General features: G+C 40.2%; 1 protein-coding gene across 2 annotated transcripts in view; it reads left to right on the forward strand.

Moving 5' to 3' along the window:
* PDE7B (phosphodiesterase 7B) overlaps positions 1-21,825 on the forward strand; it is a 178,882-nt gene that overhangs the window by 124,982 nt on the left and 32,075 nt on the right. For both annotated transcript variants that reach the window (XM_054819761.1, XM_054819760.1), the window contains one exon: positions 16,867-16,950. In XM_054819761.1, the coding sequence (XP_054675736.1) occupies positions 16,867-16,950 (84 nt within the window). The remainder of the gene's footprint in view (positions 1-16,866; positions 16,951-21,825) is intronic.

The following is a 21,825-nucleotide window of genomic DNA, read 5'->3' on the forward strand; positions in this document are numbered from 1 at the left end:
GAAGAAAAGAAGAGACTGCTTGTCATCTATACGTATTTCATTCAGGCAAAGTGACTAGTTCTCGCTCCCCCGTATTGATAGACTAGTAACATGTGAGGTATGTATGCCCAGAGCAGTATGGACTCATGGGAGTGGGAAAAATGTCAAGTAATAATAGAAGAGCTCTACTATGAGCTGTACAACACAGAATAACAGGTAAGTTATCTGGGGATCTAGAGGGGATATTTCAAAATACTGCATTTAGGAAAATGTGGCTTTGGAGTTAAGGTGAGACCTTGTGTTTCTGCTGTGTATAAGGGTGTTTAGGCTTTTGAAGTAGGGAAAGGAACATCTTTAAGCTGGTTAATTAACGTGGCAGGAGCCTCCGTGGTATCTACAGCTACAGCAGGAGAACATCTGTCTGCAGCAATTAGGCAGGAACTTCCAAACTAAAGGGCCGCTCACAGATGGAGCGGATAGCTTGCCAGTCAGATGATATAGGGCTGTTTATACAAACCCACTTTTCCTCTTAAAAGCAATAGAATAGCAAACACATATCGTTGGCAGTCGTAGGGTATAAAATTAATTATGATAAATCTGAAATGTTAAGTGCCTGCTATTTTGAAAAAATTACACTAGGAGGGGAAAAACCCCTCAGATTCATTAAGTAGGGTAAGAATTCATACTAATGTGACAGAAAAACACAAGGTCTTATTGCAAGTTTATTGTATTGTATAAAATAATAAAAGCCTTTGAAGAATGGGTAGAGATGAAGCTTTCTCGGATGTGCGGAATAGCTTTCAGTAAAATGAATATATTTCTACTACTTTTCCTATTTATTACTTTTGTTAAGATTAGAGAATTAAGATTGTTAAATAATTTCTTCTCAGAATCTATCAAATATGTAAGCCTGTTTTGGTCAGGGAATATATTGCCCTGCAAGGAGCAGGATATGAAATCTTCTAGATATTTGAAGATACCCTATGGTGTAGGAGGGGTTTTTCAGTATGTTTATTTTTACTGTATATGATGGTAATATTTATAGAAAAGTTCTCATAACATTATGATGTGCTCCACTATTGATTAGATGACATAGAATCTCATGAGAGCTAAAATCTATTTGATTTCAAAAGAAAATATGGTAAGACGTAGCATGTAAAATCTTGGAGAAAAAAATCAAGGAAAGAAGTTTGACCTAAACAGTGGGGAAGGATGTAAAATAGTTGCCTTCGGTCCCTCCCCACTCCCTCAACCCTTTCCTGAATGTAGTGCAAAGAAAACATTTGTACTCTATGGCTACTATTTCTCTTTATAATCATGCACGTTTTCTGATGATGTAGTGCTACAGAGGTTGTTGGCAAAGGTGCTTCTTTTTCCGGTACCTTGTAGTTGTGGAAGAAGCTCAAATAGCAGGCTCTGTACTGGTTTAGCTACCTATGCTTTTCTCTGAGAAGCTCATTTTATAAAGAAAGAAAATCCAATATCCTACCTTTTACAACTGCTAGACAAGGGATTGCTCAAAGCAATAATTTCCTACCTTACCAAATCTTGTGATTTGCTGAAACATAGTTCAGTTTCTCCATAATGTATCTCATCTTATTAGACTGATAAAAAAAGGGGGTGTGTGCATAGCTGAAGGTCAAACATTCTGTGGCCAGCATCTTCTGAATTCCAATAGATATTAGTGTATAATAACGTATTTTTCCTTTGTATGTGTTAGTATGTTGAGGATGGATACAAGGCTTACTTCTTATTAACAGTAACATATATTCCATTTTAGAAAGCAAATATTAACCTCATTTTCTTGCAATTTCTGTCTGTTCCACTCTAATTTTTTTACCTGACTGGGAAAAAAAATAAGTGAATTTTGGATCTATTTTTTGAAAAGCATATTGAGTCTCTGCTGAATTGTCCACGCAGCCTGACATGACTGCCCTAGGAGTGTAGGGTGTCACCGCTTGTTTTCAGGAGATGGAGTTCTGTGGCTGCTGGATCAAGGTCTTGAATACATGTGATTTTTTTCAAGTTGTAATTTCCAACTCAGTTTCTGATCTGAAATGCAAAGACTCCTCAGTAATGTGCAAACAGAATAGTGTGTCTTTATAATTATGATAGGACTTTGTTTGCCTGAGGTTGTTTCCACACACACCCCCCCACCCAGCAACTTTTGTTCTTTCGCTGACCGCAGTGGTTCCTGCAGCATCTGCAGACTCTGCAGCATCCGAATGCAGATGCAGCCCCTCCGTTTCTGAAGAAGAAAGATTTGGGAACAGTGACTGCTGGCCCTGTCTCAGGGGCCTGGGGGACCACTGGCTGGGCTGCTCCTTCCATGGAAGGCTCAGGGCAACCTGTCCCTTTCTTCTTATTATTCACAACACCACCCCAGACCAACACATTTACTTTTCCAGGAGCCCCAGTGATGATGTCAGTTACTGAGAAAGGTCAATGAAGTCACAGAGAAGATCAAGCAATGGGAAGGCAGCTGGGTCACCTCCAGAAACCCATTCTAGTTTCCATAGAGTTGAAATCTTTTCCCCTTTTGTATACAAATGGAAAGTCAGTTCAGGTAAATGCGATTTGTCTTTTCAGGTGAAAAAGCAGTACAGGCTGTTCAACTCCCTTGTGGGGAGTAAACCACTTGTAGCCACTTCCGCTGGCCCTTGCACACATGAGATCTCTCTGCCCAGCAGCCACCTGCGTCCAAGGCTGCTGAGACACCTGGAGATGGGCCAGCACATCTCAGAGCAACCGCAGGAGCCAACACAAGGACTGAATGCCCCAGTACTTGATACTTGTGATCCTGGAAAAACTGTTCTTCCTAGAATTCAGAAAAAAACATTTGCTGAGCTTTAGTTCATAAAAAACTGGAATAGGAACATCTCATAGTGAAACAACAAACCTGAAGTATGAGCTCACAGCTGCGGTATACTTGCCACACAAATAAGATGTTGCTGGAAGGAGTGATTTATTTATGCCTTCGTGCTGCGATGGATCCTGTTGCATTCTGGAGAGAAAATACTCAGCCATTAGGTTTTGGGGAGAAATAAAACAGGAAGCTTAATTTAAGGTGAACTGGAATATACATTCTTCATTAGGATTTTAGGCACGCTTCTGTCTGCTGGTAGAATTTTAATCAGTGTTTTCCTCCATGTAGTTGACGTAGGATCTGTGTTTGAATAGCCGTGAATACAGTGTACATTACCTTGCTACACTTGTGTGGGAACTAACAGAGTACAGCATTTTTCCCGGTAATATACATCTGGTATTAGAGCCTGGTCCAAACTACTAGTCAGTTTTACAACTATAGACAGAATTTTATAACATTCTTCAGTAATGTGATAACGATGAGCTGATTTTTACAAATCTTCATGGACTTTCTCTTCAGTGTGTAACTAAATTAAAATTTAACTTTTTCAGAAGTTTCACTTGTTTAGCTCTTTCACTGGTTCGCTGAGACCTAGCCAAATATTTGGGGAGAGAAGGTTCTTCTGAGTTTTCTAGCAGAGTTCCTGAATTGCTTTTCTGTAATAAATTCAAAAACTATTTTGCAGAAACTTTGTATCAGATATCATTTGTAAGAAGAGTCTAACTAGTTGAGATGATTATTTTTCATATAACTCTTGATTTTTCTTAGCTACTGAATATACTGTTAAGGTAGAGTCTAGGAAAAACACAACTTTTTTCTAGATGTTACTTTAAGATATCCTCAGTGTTTATTCCAGCTGATCTGTTTTGAAGAAAAAGACAATAATCTTCCTGCTTTTACTGTGTTATATCTTGCAATTCCCAGAACAAACAAACAAAAAAAGAGAAAGAAAACCAATCTCTGCTTAGTATGAATTGCACAAGAGTATGGCGACTCAAGAAATACTTTTTATATGCCTTCACACGCACATGCCAAAAAGTCTCTGCCAGAATAATTCTCTATTGGAATTTACAGGGGTTTGTGAAGAGCAAATACTGAGGTGCTGTCTTGCTCTTTCTCCTTTAAAATACTATTTGAGGAGGAGCCTGAGGAGCTGGATTGCTCAGAAAAGGATCTGTTCGATGAATATCTAAGAACTCTTGAGTTGCTAAGCTGTAATTTAAAGGTAAATTTTGAGACAAAACAAAATTAAACTATTGTTTGTACAGTTTATTGTTCCTTTGGGATTTATAAAAACATCTCCAGTATTTTTTGCCTCCACCCAGAAAAGTTTGTTTGTTGTATTAGAAGTTTTAAATTGCAGTTTTCTCCTCTTTCTGAAAGACTTTAGCAATTACTTGAATTCCCTAAGAACATGTTAAAACACAGGAGACAAAAGCCTCAGCTTCTGTTTTCAGCTCTAGTTGTGGAGAAAGGCAGTGTTGCAGCATACGCAGCCAGTGAGAGGACCGGGCACTTCTATTGTAAAATAGTTTGAAATATTCATAATGTTTTTGTTGCTGGTTTGGTTTTGGTGTTTTTCTGTATTAACAAAAACCAAGGATGAAATGCACAGGGCTTTTGGTTAACTTCAAATATAAAGTAATATAGGTAGCACAATTAAAAATCTTTACTAGTGGCACTTCTTGATGAAGTAATTGGATGACATTAAGTGAGAAGTTCTTACAGGGTGTCTTGGCCTCCAGAAGGGGTATGATGCTGGCACGCTCTGGACCGCCCCAGCGTCCCCAGGAAGCTGCCTCGCTGGCTCCCTGGGCCATGGGGTGCCTGCACATGCCTCCCGGTAGCGTTCTTGGCACTGACACAATAGATTTAGCACGGTTTATGCCAGTGATGGGCCTGAATTGCAGACCTGGCTTCTAGGTATAGGTCCAGTGTAGCGGTTCATGAATGGAGACTTCCTGGGTTAGGCCAGTTAGCTGATAATTAGTAGTACAATTTTTACAATGTTGATTTGTGTTTCTGCCCATTCATGGTGGTTTTGGAAGGTTATTAAACAAACACATATTGATGCAAACGTTGAGCAGCAAGTAGTTTGCTGTCTGAAAACCAGTTTTTCTTCCCCATTTCTTGTGGAAGGATGTACAGTGTAGGAGGAAGGAGAAAAGTACTTTCCCTCCCCTGCTCTGTCCATCCTCCTCAGCGAGGGACCAAGCATGATCCATTTCTGTCTCCAGGGCAAGACAGGGTTTCCCTCCTTCAGGTGTGCCCTTTCCTCCCAAAGGGTAGTGTTTGGGGCAGGCCCCTTATTTGCCATTGCTATTCGTAACTTTAGTGCCAAAGTGAAATCAAGACTAGGTGTACATAATTATGGGGCGAGGGAAGAAGATGTAAAGGATTGTTGAAAGGAGCTCTGGTTACAGTGAGCTGTGTTTATCCCTCTCTGCGTATCTTGCGAGCTGCTCTTCCTTTCAGATATTAAGGATTTGCAGTTTCTGGAATAAGGAGCTGGGGTAGAACCCCATATTCACCAGAACAAGTCAGGCAGAGGCTACCTGGCAGCAGCTTGCACATTTGATGGGCTGAGCGAAGTCACGGCTGCCAGCACATCTGCTGGGGAAGAAGCCCAAGCGCCAGCTGCTCCTGCTGCTGCTTGGCGTCCCGGTCGGGGCTCAGCCATCAAACACAAAACCAGGTTCTGGGGAAATACCAGTCTTTGCCAATGGCAGGCACCTAATTAGATGTGTTTATCAACTGTTTTGTAATCACAGAAATATGTAGCTAATTATTTTTCTTTGAGCCAGCTCATGCTTACCTCTCTTAAGGATGTGCCATGAATAAAAAAGGTAAACTGCTATTTAATTGTACTTTAGAGAGTAAATGTTTAGTGCAACTGAACCATAAGAGTGGATGGGGCTACTGTTTAAGTAACAAAATTTTCTCTTGTTCTGCCCTTTTCTAAAGTGTTAAATTTTGAATGCATAGTACATAGCAAAGATGGTCCAGATCAGTGAACTGTTTATGTGCAAAAGGTAGCATATTTGCTAAATTCTAGCCAGGTTAGGGTGCTGGATTTGATGATTTGTCTTTTTTTTTTTTTTTTAAGATTTAATTAGTTGTTCAGAAAATACAGTGCAAAAAACAGGAAGAAAAAAGTACTTTCCAAGCGGTAGAACAGTCAAGCTCAGCTTCCACTTTATGCAGTTTTATTCCTGTGTCTAGCATCAAAATGAAAAAGGTTCCACTCCAAAGAGTTGTATTAATTATCTACATATGCTATTTTTATTTTTTTCTAAACAGAAAAACATTCTTATGAGAAAAAGGTTTTTTTATCAAAATAATATTTTCTGATGAAGAAATATTACATGATAAAATGTGGGCTAGCTCAGGAAATACTCATCTTGAATAAGCAAATAATATTAAAGTTATCTGTGCTTATTTTGGACAAAGTTCTCTTGCCTTATTGTTCAGTAATTCACTGAGTTATGGAGGTATTTGTATGTTCCACAGAGAAACTAAACCAAATTTAAAACCAATAAGAAAGAAGGTTTCCAGCTATTTGCCATAGATACTCCTTTTGAATACAAAAAAAGAATTTCTTGCAATGTACGATGTACAAACAAAAGTCATTAATCTCAAACATTTGTTCCCGCAGTCTCATGTGTAGATAAAGCTCTTAATCAGAGAAAAGCTTCAGGTGGTGAGTAAAGTTTTCTCCCGCAAGATATCCCTGGACTTAAGTGTTTAAGACCAGGTTGGATGGGGCTTTGGGCAACCTGGTTTAGTGGAGGGTGTCCCTGCCCATGGCAGGGGGGGTGGAACTAGATGGGCTTTGAAGTCCCTTCCAACCCAAACCATTCCATGATTCTGTGATATTACAGGCACCTTCTTGCGCTGCCGAGCCAACACTCAGCGCTTCCTTCTCCTCCTTCACCCTTCCATTGGTCTTCCCCAGCCATAAAGACTCCTGGGGCAGCCCGATTGGGAGGAGTAAGTGGCCAGCACTGCTGGGCCTGCGGCTACAAAGCTGCACAGTACTCCAGCCTTGGGCGGTGAGTAGAGGGGAGGCTGAATTACCGGTGAATCAAAGAGAAGGGGAGGAAGAAGAAGGGTCACACCTGAGTTAGGAATGGGTACGTGTATACATACATAGTGCAGAGGGGAGTTGGAAAAGAGGAGGTGAAGAACATGCAGAGGCTGATGAGGAAGGATCATCCTGTGGTTAATGCACAAGATTGAGACTCATTTACTTTGTTGTGTCTCACTCAACTCTAAGGTTGACTGTACCTTAAAGGGTTGTGCAAGCACCATACAATCTTTAGACAGAAGCGTTGGGTACGGGGAGACAGGCTGAATCAGCAAAGACTGGCTCTCCTCTTGTGCGAGGCAAATGGCAGCCATGCAGTTCCAGCACAAAAGCAAAGGGAGCAAATCCCAAAGGTCTTGCACTTTTCCTACTCGGCTCCTCCACAGGCAAAACTGCCATTCTGTAAAAACTATTGACAGACTTCAGGTTTTGGCTGCTACCAGGCGTTTCAGAAGTAGACGATGTGTTGCTATAATGGCAATTTCTGTATCACTGCTTAAAGTTTTGAACGTGTCTCTTTTGTAGTTTCATTGGAAAGGCAGGGTGTAGAAATCCCGTGGGCAAAGCTGTGGAAATAGAGTGAAATTTTCTTAAGTGTCCTGTTAAAGAGGTGAAAGCAAATTTTGGTCTGATGGCGTAAGTAAATCCCTCTACATTCATTTTCTTTGAATGTTGTCTAATTTTAATGTTGCTGGTACAAAAAGCAGAGATAGTTGGTGTTTGCGTTGTGGCAGTGTAGCAACCATGACCAGGACAGCAGGTAGAAAGTGCTGTTGAACCACTGAGGCCCTGCATTAGAGAACTCACTGTCTACACAGAACAAACAAAACACAGACGTGGAAAACTGAGGCATGGAAAGCAAACCATTTGTTCCATAAGAAACCAGGAAATGAGCTCAGGGCTTATGATTGCCATCCTGCACTTTCATTCCAAGAGTGCCTTCTCTTTCTCTCTCAGAAATAAAAAATGTTAATCTCAAATTATTGAACATTTCCAGAAAACAAGCTCCATTTGTTCTGTTCCGCTCTGGAATTATCAACATTTTGCTATTAATGTTTATGTCATTATATCAATTGGTATTTTACATAAGTATATATAATATATCAAATTTTAATCAATGGCTATGTTAGATAAACATGGATCGTAGTATCAACCAGTTTCTGCTTGTCTACGTAATAGTGCTTTAGCAGCAAATGAGACCCATACCTTGTTGCTCAGGTAACTCGTCAATCCAACCCATAAAATGTATATACTTGCAAACAATGGTTTTTGAGGAAATTACAGAATAAAAAATAAAAAGTTAATTAAAATATCACTTAACAAATATTATAGGAAGATGAGACATGAAAATGCAGAACAGTAAAACAAACTTGGTTGAATAAATGCTTGACAATTACCTCAACGTTCTGCAGAAAACGAGTCTGTTCTTCTACTGCAGAACCCTCACTGGTGGATTCAAGGAGTCCGGTTGTGTTCTCACAGTGGAAACAATTAAAGTGTTGATAGTGTTCAAATCCGAAATCCATGTAATAGAGTAAGATGCAGATGTTTGAGAGAATGCAGTCTGAAGTTGCAATACATAGGCAAATGCAAAGGGGTCTCTGAAAAAGCAGCTATATCTAGAACATTATTACAATTAAGAAAATATAATTTATATATTGGATAATTTAGGGTCTAGGTGTAACTATGAATGAAGAAAATCATATCTTTTGCGCACTGGCAATAGAAGTAGCTTGGCATAATGCACTATGCATAGAGATCTGAACTCTATACCTCTTTTTGGCATTGGTCTTGGACAAAACACAGATTCTTTGTGCTTTTTCTTTTACACAAAATGAAAGTCATGATATTAAACTACTTAACCTCTTTTGGAAATTTGTGTATATGGAATTGGAAGTGTACAAGTCTTATAATTTTGTTATTAAATATATTTATATTTTTATAAATACATTTATTTTAATAGTTGGGTGTTTAGCAGAATACTAGAATCCAAAAAGTATAATTTAAATAACTAATAATGTCTTTTTATTTATACTGTAATTTATTTGGGAAAGGGATGGGACTAGCAAGACAGTAAGATATTATCTTCAAAGTTGCCATGGTAATGCAGCCTACTACCTGTTGCTAAGAACATGCTGTAGCTGTTGTTATTACTTTTATTACAGCTCTTAACATTTCAGGATGTTTTTAGGTGTTATTTTAGATTCAGTTTCATATGTGAGAAAACCAGTAAGTTTTGCCACTTCCCAGCAGGGCTCTAGAGCGATGATAGAAATGCAAGAACCTGATTCTGCGAACATAGCTCCCACCCTCTAATGCAGAGTAATTTACAAGCTATCTAACCATTTAGGAAGACAGGAATTACCAAGACAGTTCAGTGCCTTATCTATATTAATATCTGCTTTCCCTGGAAAGTCAGTGATCAATATTTGGAGACAGAAAAGACTAAAGCCCCGACAATAATACAGCATAAAAAACTTCAAAATACAAACAGGTGGTTCTTAGCACTAGGAATGGTATTACCCGATTTACTAAGAGGATCCTGGCAAGTCTGGTCTTTCAATGCAGTAAAGTGCCCAGGGACCTCTTTTACTACCCTGAACCCTGCTGAGCAGCAGCAGTATAGTAAGCCTCAGCTCAGCCAAAGTGCTGCCATTCAGGACCACAGCAGCAGTGAGACTCTCAAGATGCCATCAGTCGTGTGCTACTGCTTGTGAGTACTGTCAACTGCAGGCAAGAATCGGAATTATAAATGGATCACTCAAAAAAAAAATAAAAGCAGAATCACATCTCTTCCTAGCTGCCTGTTCTCCCAGGCTTTCATTTTCATCTTTTACTAGTGAGTTCAGCCCCCTAGATAGTAGATGGCTAGCTCGTTACATTATAGTTCAAGTATCAAAGTCAAGATGTTTTTCTAAACTGTTCCTTTCAGGTACGGAGGTGGTGATAGATGACTTTTGTCTTGGGCACTTTTAATGCTGTATTTATACAAGTTTCCATGCTTTCTCATTGGATTCTTTTTTCCAAGACCTGTCTCCTGCTTTTAGTTCAGTAATTCCCTATTCTTTGCTGCTAGATACCAACATTTGTCTTATCTTTTCTTCTGCGTATGAAAGCCATTGGCTGAATTTTGCAAAATTCTTGCTGGCAAACTTCTACATCTGAATTTCTCATGTCTCCAAAATGAAAAGTTTGTATGTGAATAAGCAGTCTGTGTAACTTTTGTCCATGTTCTTACACTCCATTTCTGTCTTTTTGTCCTGTGGTTTAGCACTTTATGTAAATTTTTATATAAACTTTTGTATTTTTGTCTAGAAAATACTGATAGTTAAGTAAGTATCACACAGTAGTACCAAAGAGCAAGTTACTTCTTTTTAGAGAACAGTACTCCAATGACTATTGCATAACATGTGCTGATTTTTGTTTAACTGAGCTGTGGGATAATGCTACACTGTACGAGCGTACACAGTTCGTGTTTTGAGGGTGTGCCCACATTGGTGTGAACTGAAGGTGTGTGTGTCTATTATATTTATTACAAAATAAATAGTAACAGTCACAGAGATAATCACAGTGAAAGGCATACTTACAGATAAGAGGTTTAGTGTGGTCTCAGCTGTCTGAATACAGTCTTCACAGGCAAGGTCTTGGATTCTTCCCCCAGTATGCTGTGCTCATAATCGTGGCACCTAATTTAGGAACAGTAGTGTCTTAGACTCCATGTGCAAAGTCAAAAACATGCAACTCTGAAAGGCAATTCAGTCTCGTTAAGCATTAGTCACTGGGCGGAAGCACCTACTCCTTTCCACTGACTTACACATACGAGTACATGAAACGCATGTGAGCTTAAGGCAGTAATTCACAGCCCATTGTCAAACTCAGAAACAATTGAAAGCCTTTCCAGTGCAGTGTAATGTATTGATATTTTGGAAAGCTCCCTTCTTTAGCACTTGCAGGATTGTCTATCCTAATCAACTGACCATTTTTTCAGTCGGCGGTAGCTACCTAGGTTTTTTGCAGGCTCTACGTTTGCTCATGCAAGAATAAACAGGTCTGTGAAGAGGCCAGTGTGGGTATTGCTTCAGTATCTGAATTTCTGATGACTGCTGTTACCTCGTTCTCTGTGGCAGTTTTCTCATCCTCTTGGATTTCAGTTGTCTGCAAGCACTTTTTCCAAAGTCTGCATGTTGTAAAAGGTTCGCCTCATTCGTGAGGTAGGACCACTGCAGAGGGAATTAGGTGATTTTCTGTGTAAAAAACATCTACAAAACCAAATGACGGTTACTACACTATAATTTTATCCCCTTTTTGTAAAAAGGGAGGATCAACAGTATCTTACCTTTGCAGAACATTCTGAAATGAAACTGCAGAAGGCATTGGATGGAACACTACTTATGAGCTAATTAGGGCTATTATCAGAAATAGTAGAACCATGCGTCATATGGCACAGAAAACCTCATGTTTTGAACTATTTACATGCTTAAAAATTTGGTCCTTACAAGTGGATGAAGTGAGGTGGCTGCCCCAGTTTCTCCTGCTGGAAAGCAGAGTCATCCTGTCTCTGTAACCTCTAACATCAGTCTCACCATGTCTGCTCAGAGGAAGTGTTCTTGTTCACTGAAAATCTTATGCACATGAGGAAATCTCAAATTGCCCAGAGAAGTTGTGGCTGCCCCATCCCTGGCAGTGTTTAAGGCCAGGTTGGATGGGGCTTTGGGCAACCTGGTCTAGTGGAGGGTGTCCCTGCCCGCAGCAGGGGGGGTTGGAACTACATGGGCTTTGAGGTCCCTTCCAACCCAAACCATGCTATGATGTTATGTGCATAAAATGCTTTCTGCAGGCAAGAATTTACAACCATAATCTTTATAACACTAATACAACCAAATGAAAATGATCCAAACAAGTACAAATCACCATGAACAAGCATTAGATGTCTTCAGATCAAAAGTAATGCCAATAATTCTGCTACTTGTTTTTAACCTAACTTTTCATCTGAGTTTGCTGCTTTTACACAGCAACACTTGCCTCTTTTAGAAAGCTTTCCACCAAAACCAGAATGATGCTTAACACATCAACAGCTCATCTTCCTTCATCTCAGAAATCCCAAGCCTTTTCATAACTGAAATAGCGAAGGAACCAGGGGCTCCCTGGAGTCCGCAAGAGGCCTTACTAGTGCCACTCGGTTTTCCATGGAAAGTACTCAGCCACTGCAGTATGTGTCCTAAAACAGTCAGCTTAAGAAATATTTGGATGAAAATTGTAGAAAAGCTTGACTAGAATAAATACTTGTAACCTCTTGTGAATTTGCTGTGGTATTCCTGACTTACCACATGGAGCTGTGTACTAAATAAAATCAATAATTTGGTGGCTGGTCTTAACTTCTGCTGCATGAAGCTGCTCTGTTGTTTTGTCACAGCTATAGCCCTGTTTTCCCTCCTAATTTGTTGTGCTTGCTCAGTGAAATTGAATCCCACGTCATTTCAGGCAAGTCTTGGAGAAGTTGTTTTTCCTCAGTGCAGATGGCTCTTTCCTCCAGATGTGTCAGGCAGCTAAAAGCTGCCTTGGTCTTTTCTTAACCCTTCTGCCCATCTCGAAATCACGCTGACACTATGGCTGCAGTAGTACCATACTTCTTGCCCCATTTCCGATTTTCCCGTGACTATGAGCTGCCATGCATCGTGCACAGGCTCCTGTTACCTAACGTAGGTTTCTTTGGTTTGTTTGGTTTCTTTTCTTGACTGTTTGTTTTAACAAGGACAAAGTAAAACTCACTCGCGCCGCATCCCCTGGGAGATGTCTCTGCTGGAAGCTCTCGTGGTGACTTGGCTCTGGAGAGAGTGCAGCCCTTCGTGTTTGCGGCTGCGAATGTTCCAGCCTCGCATCTTCGGCCCGAAGCAGCCAAGGAGAACCTGTACCCTTGCCGTTTCCCTTCACCCTGTTTGTTTCACTTGGGAACACAATGAGCTGTCAAAATTTCCTGCCCTGTTTCCACAGAATCCTTCCTTTTGCTCCAAAAAGGATTATTTATCTAAAACTGCTAATTGCATATATTGTCAGAACAATTGTTGAGCTTGATTTTAAGGTGGAGAGCAAAGAGATGTACGGGTCTGGTGGACTGATGAAACTTGCCCTCAAAGTCCTCTATCAAAGTGAAAAAGGGAGTCTGGTGTGTTGCCATGAACAACCCTTGTCTCACAGAAATTAAAAATCATGTGGTACGGTGTACAGCTGGTGCAATCCCTATTTTTAGTATCTCTGTTGAGTGTACTTAGAGGTAATTAAAAGTAATAGGCAAGAATATAAATGTTTTCCAAATAAGTGAGCCAAGAAAAAATAGAGGAAGGCAGGTGTGGTTGTCTTAACCCACCACCACTTCCTAACTAATCTTTCTCTGATGATGTAGAAAGAGACTAGGTGGCACCTGGCGAAATATTCTGAAATAACAGATTCACAAGGCAGAGCTACTTGATAACATCTTTGACTCATCAGAAACTTGCCTTCCCTGAGGGTAAATTTAATAATCCTCGAACATAAGGATTTTAGTGGCTTTTACTAAGTCAGTGGGGATGCAAATTTATTCTGCATATAGATTCCAATAGTGCTAGAGACAGCCCAAACTTTTGTTATCTGTAAAAAATGTAAAATGACTCAAACAGCTGATTGGAATCATCAGTAATCTTCCACGACTTCATGTCCTTGGTTTTGCTGGTTAAGTAAAACTCATTCACATTTTCTTAGTTTGAAGAACATAGAACTGGTAGTAAGTTTATTGATCATCATGCATAGTCCTTAACTATTTGAGGTAATCTTTTAGTGCCATCAGCTGCTTTGGTTGTTTTCATCTCTCCTTCAGAATGATATTCTTCTGATCACCTAAATGGTTCTTTTCCCACTCTGCTGCTTATCAACAGTGGGCATTACTCCAGGGTGACTTTCCTTTTATGAAATGGGTCTCTAGTGCCCTGATCATCTTCCTAGAGGTCCTTCTTTTCAGTTTTTCCAGGAGGAATTCAGCTTTCTCAGAGACAGTATTTCAGATGAACTTACCCCAGGTGTTTTAACTAATGGCATCAATACATCCCTGGCTTTCCCTCTCTTTACTGGAATTTCCTTGCCTGAATAGACACATCTGAGTTAGCTGGTCTTTAGTTCTGTAGGAGACAGCAGCAGCACCATGGGAGGAAGCTGGACTACCGGTAAAATGAAAGTAGAAGTTAAAGGTAGCTAGGCCATAGAGTAGTTGAGGCAGAGAAGGCGACAGTAGCAGTGAAGTTTATTTAAAATAGGTGTAGCTGTATGTATCTCCCAGCTTTGTGCTATCATCAAATCTCACTAGTGCTCTCCTAATTCTATGCCAAGATAACCAATAAAAAATTGTAAGACCATTCCCAATATGAATCTTTTAAAGATCGTGCAGTAATTGTTCCCAAGCAAAAGTTTCTTTCCAGTGCACCTTGTCTTCTTACCTTTATTCGAGGTCATTCACTATCAGGTGTTATCTTGTATGGTCTACTTTTGGTAAGCCCATGTTGTATTTTCTTCTGTGTTTCAGTTGTCTACCTACTTTTAGCATTCTCTTCGTCAAAATTTGGGGTCATACTATTAAGATCAGAGTTAGGCAATTTTTTCCATATGTAACGGTGTATGATTTGTTATTCTGTAGTACTGTGGTACTGCTCTTGATCTGATTTATTCTTTCATGTCCAGAAAGAAAATCAGTCTTACTGCATTTACAGTATCGTTTGTCTTGGGGCTTTTTTTTTATTTTCAGATTTTTAGGGTTTGAATTTCTCTCTCTTTTTTCAAAGTATCTGTTGATTTAGTCACGAGTGACATGTTTATCAGTGTTTTAATGCAGGGGATTATTTGCAGTTTCCTATTAATTCATAGAGAAAACCAAAAGCTTCAATCAAGGCATGCTCTGCATTTACACCCGTTCTTAATTTGCTGATGCTTGTGTTAGTGACAGGCTCAAGCCTGTCTGATTTTTTTGGGTTTATATAATGTGTACCACATGCTCGCCATTCTTACTCTTTCTGCACGAATCAGCCAATCTGATGGGTCTACCTGTGGCAGAGAGCAATGCTTTTAAGTGCGGGTGCTGCCTTTTGAGCTCTGACTCATGAGTGCTGATGAATCTTGCTTCGGTGTTTTATGAACTCTCCAGCTAATTGCTCCACCCTTTTGCCCTTTAACAGAAGGATCGCGGGGGAATAGGTTTATCTCCCTCCTCTGCCACAAGTTGCATGTGGTTTTAAACTGCTGGTGAAGGTAGACCCACGCTGTTGCCACACTTTTGAAGTGCAGCAGCTGAGGAGCAGGCAGAGGTTTGCACCTCCTGGCCCTGCTATCGGGAGGGGTAAGTGGGGTCAACAGCGGCTTGAGTTGTTTTGGGCTGGTTCCTTCGAGCGAGCAGTTGGCAAGAGGGAGCCAAGTACAGGGAACATGTGCTCTGTGGCTGGAAACAAAAAAGCAAAGCAAAAGTAGGGATGAGAGAAAATAGATATATAATCAAAAGTGGCTGTGTTTGAAATATTCTTAATTTGAGTGCATGCTCCTGTGTCTTTTGGACCTCTAAGGACCCCTAGAGGGCACGGAAGTTTTTCTCCACCTCGAATATTTAACTTAATAGTTCTACTTGGCTTCCTTCCCTTAAACATGATTGTAAGCACATTTGAAGTGAACATAAGATAGAAAAAAAATAACAGCATCTAACTAGATCCTTCTTTCATGCTGCAAGATGTTTTCTTGTTTTTAAACACAAGCGGTAGAAGCTAGTACCAGCAGCCAAATTCTTCCAATTATTTTTGTTTAGATTAGTCAGATGCTATTTTCGTATCCCAGAGGAAGCACAATTCAAACTAACTAATAATTCGTAATTTTATTGCAAACTTTAAGAGGCCTACAGCGTGAGCTGTTTTGGGAAGTGCAGTGGGTATGCTTTCAGCACTATGGCCTGTGTTTCTGTAGAGAAGGAATACTCCAGAGTACTCTAACCCGAACCTCTAAAATCTCCAAACTTCATCTAATTTAAGAATGTTTAATATTTTGGTCTTGTTATTTGCCTGTAAAGAAATGAGTATATTACAGCACAAGATATTTAAAGTTATGGAAATGGAAAAATGACATCTGCTTCCCACTATTTCCTATCTACTTGGAGAGATGTTTTGTAGCTCTTACTCATCCTGAGTAGCATTTTTATCCTTAAATGAGTTTTGCCTATTGCATCAATATTACATGGAAAGTCAGGTACTAAATCAATGTCAATTACACAGCGATATTAATTCTTAGTATCGTGTGTTGACTTTATGGTATTTAAATAGACATTCTAAAGCTCTGGAGTAATGCTTATCTGAGAACATCAGGTTTCGCTTACATAAAGCAGTTTCGGTGTTTGAGGAGAAGGCCGACATTTTCCAGAATGCTCCAGAAGAGCAGAAAGCAAAACAAAAACAAACAATTAATCAATCAAACAAAAAAACTTTAAAAAATCTTCATATTTTGTTTGGGGATTTTTTCATCAACTCATGATTTTGAGACCAGTCCCACAGCTTTGGAGGTCAGTTGGACTGTGAGCCTAGTCCAAGGTTGAGGCCTTTGCGGGTGATGCCATGACAGTCAGAATACAACTGGTCTTGTCTGGGCAGAAAATTGTACTTCTACACTACTCCTGAAGCAGCGAGAGTCTATTTACTGGGCGAGAAGCTGTTCAATAGGATACACGTGGGGGGTTTTGTGCCTTTGTTCTGGTAAGAGGATCAGCTGTACTGCTTTACCCAATTACCCACAGATGTCATGGGAGATGATTTTTTGGACCTTGGTTTTCCCACTGGAGCAGCGTAACGTCATCACTTTGAATAGAAAATAGATCTAGATTGAAACAGCAGAGAAAGGCAGCTGTCCCTTCTAACGTCTCTCGGGATTTTGTGTTTTGCAGGAGATGCACGGGTGAGAGGTCAGACAGGGGTTCTCTCCGAGCGCCGTGGCTCCTACCCATTTATAGACTTCCGTCTTCTTAACAGTAAGTGCAACCCTCCCTTCAGGTCTGTATTTAAAAAAAAAAAAAATCTGTATTGAAAGTATACAAACCAAAGTATCTCATTTCATACATATCTGTAGTTCAGCTGTCTTCATACAGTCAGCATTAATAATTCTGTTATTCCCACCCAGTGTTTGGCTGTGAAATATTTTGATTGTATGTATACTGTCCATAATGCTGAGTCTGTCAAGTAAATACAGTAGTGCCATGGGGTGTGCTGGGGGAGACAGGGGGTGCTTCAGAATTAAAAAGATAAACCTCTGTGTCCTTTAGCCTCTTAACCAACAGTTGGAACAGATTTATGTGAGTCTGTTATCCGGTCATATAGAATTGGCACAGAAGGGGAGCATGTGACAGCACTGACCAGTGGTTTACAATAACATTAATTTTTCCAACAATTAGAACCCAATCCAAAGCCCCATGGAGTCTTCTCATTGACGTCAATGGATTTTGGGTCAGGCCAGCAGTGAACATCTGTTAAAAATAATCTTAACCTCATTTTGATTGAAGTTATTTTGCCACTGTTGTAAATAAAGGAGGGCAAATCTAAAAGAAAAAAATTGAGATCTTGTTGGTTGGTTTTTTTTTTACCTGATGGATTCTCTATACAGATGCAGACCTATTAGCCAGTGTGTTAAAAATAAAATAACAGAGAACACTTAGTCTTGGGCCCTGTGGCATTCAGTCTGGATGCCGCGTTAACTCCGGTGTTCAGGCACAGGCAGATCGAGATGTGTCCCTGCGTACTGCGCAGACCACTCCATGTAAGCTTTGAAGCAAAAGTTATCACCCAAACAGGCTGAAATTCCAACAGTTCGTTTAGTGATGACGCTTTTAAGCTTCTAGCGATTATGCTTTTCATTAAAAAGCGATTCTCAAACCAAAAGTTTTTCGTCTCCTTTTTGTAGCTGCTTGCCTGAGTGCCTGGGGAAGGGGAAGGGAGGTAGGGGGCTGGGAGAGGGGGAAGAAGCCCAGCCGCAAAGGGGGAGGTCTGGCTGGGAGTCAGGAGAAAAGAAGGGCTAATAGGAAGGGGAGGACTCGGGCTCTGAGTGGCTCCAGGCTGGCAAAGTGCTTGCTTTCAGTCTTGCTGATAAAAGGTATTTTCTAGGTCCTAAGTCCATCAGAGTGCTTGCTATGGCTGAGGTAGAGAGACATAAGGGGTAAGATGGGTCCAGCAATTTTCTCGGGACAAATACAGAATAATGCACTGGTTGAGCAGAGCTCTGAGGATAATTTAGTCTCAGGTTGCCAATGCAAAATGTGAAGAAAAAACTGGTTTAGACTAGCTGGAAATATTACCGTTGCTGCCTGTATAAAGACTGAGAGAAAATAAAACACTTCATTCATGAAGCAGAAGTACATTTGAATGTGACTAAATTAATTCTTTCCTTTTTATTTTGAATATATAGATGTTATTTAAAATTCTCATTATACGTTCTTTCCTCCCCCTGGTTACAGAAACCAAAAACTTTTCAGCTCTTTTTTTTTTTGGCAATAGGGCTTTGCTTTCATCCCCTGTAGATGAATCCTGCCATCCTTCAGATCCTGCCAGCTTCTGGGAAGTATTGGTGCTCTCCATGGGCTGTCTAAGGAGATTTTGGATTTCCCATTATTTTGAGGGTTTTATGTATTTACTGCTTTTTCCCTTTCTGGGAGTGATGTTGTCTTAATTTTTCGGTGCAAACTTAAGTGAGATTTCTAGGCACTTGACTACTAATTTTGTAGCCAGCAAGTGCACTGGGTCTGGCTCACTCGGTGACCTGTAGGTAAATGAAGATGCTCAGTGTCGGAGCACGCAGACGTGTGTTTTGCCAGGAAGTACACAGACTTTTATATTATTCATATACAGCTATCTGTCAAATCCATTTCTGCTGTGCATACCATTTCAGCAGCAAAACCCATGGTGCTGCACACCCTGTCAAAAAGAAACACATATATATGTCACTACTGCAAACTTTTTTGAAAAGTGACTAACTAATACGTGCAGTAAAATTTTGGCACCATGTTACATTTGTTTGGGGGCAATAACTGACAGGCAGCAACTGTATACTGAAAGCTGTTACAGTAAGGGAGGGATGAGGTCGAGAAAATTTTATGGTAAATATCCTCAGAAGTAGTTATAAAGAAATGCAGCATAAACATTACTCCAGCTTCCCACTCATTCAGACAAACTGAGCTTAAATAGTGATTGTTCCCTCTACTATCTGAAATATTATTCCAAATAACAGTACCACCCTTGTTTTAAAGGGAAAACACTGAAGCTCATTCTTGAACAGAGTTGACATTCATTTTGCAAATTGACATTTAAAAAAAAAGTTCAGGGCATTGCTATTTAATGCCAGACTCAAGGTTCTTAAATGTAACTTTTTTAACATACTTAAAGATTCAGTCAAACAAGCAGATTGTTCCCTCCTATGGCTATTAAGGGTTAACACTGCATAGACCGTATCTTCTGTTTTTTCTGGAGTTCTGCAGTAAAGTCGCTGTGTAACTTAAGACACCGTTACGTCTTTTTGGATAGGAAAACTTCCTGTGCTCTGCAAATGGGATCTTCTGTAGCCCTAATCAAAGCCAACGGGATTAATGTTGGCTTCTTGCTGTTTGAGCTAACGTCTGTGATGCCATCTACACATTCCTCCGGTGCCTCTCTGCAATATATAGAAACTCAGTGAGTGTTATTTCACCTTGTCAGTGCCAGGCTGTCAGCACCATGAGGATTTTGCAGGATCCTGTCTGGAGGAGATGCAAGGCTTTAGCATCTTCCTGTCTTTTCTCTGCCTAGTTGCAAGCTTCCCTTGAGGCGTAGTTGCACTGGTGGGTTTTGGGGCTCTTAAGATGACTCTGGGATACAAAACTGAATGTAAAGTATCCCCGTGTCACCAAGAACTCCTCGGTTCTGCATTGCGAGGAGCCTATGTTTGCCTCGGCCTCTTGAGTCAGTCCCTGCAACTTGCAGAGACCTGCATGACACACCAGATACTCGCTTGCGTCAGCAGTATCGAGCCTGAAGCTTCAGGGGAGGCTACGTGGTAGCTCCTCTCCCCAGGGAAGCTGCGGCAGCCAATGCTTGTTAGCCAGCCTGGTGTGAAGACCCCTGGTAGGCAAGCCGACCGTCCCTTTTCCCATCCTGCTGTAATAAAGCGAGGAGACCACCTGCTCCTGATAGCCGCAGATATACCCCAATAAAAAATAAACTGGACGTGGCAGACCTGGGGCTCCATGTTCACTAGGGCGCTTAGGAACAAATACTTGGACTTTACAAACTCCCAACCTAAAAGATGCAAGTTTTGCACAGCCCTGTAGGTTTACAGGAAAATGGGGAAAGGTTTTCCTCTTCATGCAAATAAGGCATTCCTTAACATGGGAGCAGTGGAATTAAAAAAGACACAGCGTTAGAAACTTATTTTCCAGAAGGAGTAATGGGATGGAACAGGCAAGTGTTAGGTGCCATCGAGCAGCTGAATGCAATGTACAAATGATGTAAGATTGATTCCAAAGCAAACCTCACAAATTTTAGGAAAGTTTGACTCTGAACTTGGTAGCTCTAGCTTGTAACTGAACCTAATGGAGGTTGTAATTAATGATGGCAGTTTATTGGCACTTCTGCATTTCTGTGAATTAAATGAACCTTTCTGTGTTCACGGGACAGAAAAGGAGTTAAACTGAATATGTGCAGTGTAATACTTTAGAATTTAAAACACTTCTGCAATGAAAATTAACTTGATCCCATTTTCCTTTAAGCGAAGCGTAGTTAAGATTTGAGAAATAAAGGACCGTAGGGTAAGGCAGCAATAATTTAGTTCTCTGATGGACAAAGTTGCTCAGTGAGTCACTGAACCAGATCCCTCCACTGACTAATATGCATTGAATAAAATAGATTTCATTATCCCATGATGAGTTGTGCTGGTGACTGTGATGGTACATTTCTTCATTGCATTAACCAAAAGTTGGAGGGAATTCCTTGTGACAAATCTAGAACTGTAGGTAGGCATCCAGCAATAACCAAGAAGACCTCACCCTGCTCCAATTATATTAGATACTTTGTTTTACTCCCATAAAAAAATTGAGTAGAGTTACAAAATAACATAGTTTACATCTAAGTTTTTGTTTACAAATTTGCTTGTCAAGCTTTAAGTCAGAAGACAAGAACATTCTTAGGACTTAAAGAGTGGTTCTCCATTTCCCATCTTGTTTATGCTAAGCTTTTATCTGGATTGAATTTTTGCTTCAAAATGACAAAATTATTAGCATCTAATTGACTATATTTAAATTGGCCTGTCATGGAGGAATATAATTAAAGTTATTTCTGCTTGCATTTTCAACTTTTCCTGAAAAATTCTCTATTAGGGACACTTTGTTTTTGTCACCGTATCCGTCATGCCATTGCTTTCGTTACCTTGCACCCACTTGTTTTCAGTAAACCATCCACAGTGTCTGACAGAATTAATTTCTCTATATATTGATCTAGGAGGGATAACAAGGAAGGGGAAAGTATGTACTATGCAATGTGGGATCTCTGTACAAAAATGATGATACCCAAAGAGATTTCTGTTTCCTTAGCCCTTGCTCAATAGGAACATAGAGTGGGATCTGAGAGTATGTAAAAGGTCAAAACATGTGTGTCGACACTTCAAAGGTGTATCTGCATATTACCTAGGGTCTTGGTGTAGTCATACAGGCAGAAGTTGAGTCCAAAAGAACCCCACCAGCATTAAGCTTAGCTTAGCAAATGAAGTTAGTATAGATGATATACTTTTAGTACCAGATGGTGATAAACAGTGATATTAGGTACTATTCAGTCTCTGTCCTTGATTTGCTGTCTGATTTAGTCAAGCAAAATCCTCCGGGTTTCAGTTT

The sequence above is a fragment of the Grus americana genome, chromosome 3 (assembly GCF_028858705.1).
Source record: "Grus americana isolate bGruAme1 chromosome 3, bGruAme1.mat, whole genome shotgun sequence".
Lineage (NCBI taxonomy): Eukaryota > Metazoa > Chordata > Aves > Gruiformes > Gruidae > Grus > Grus americana.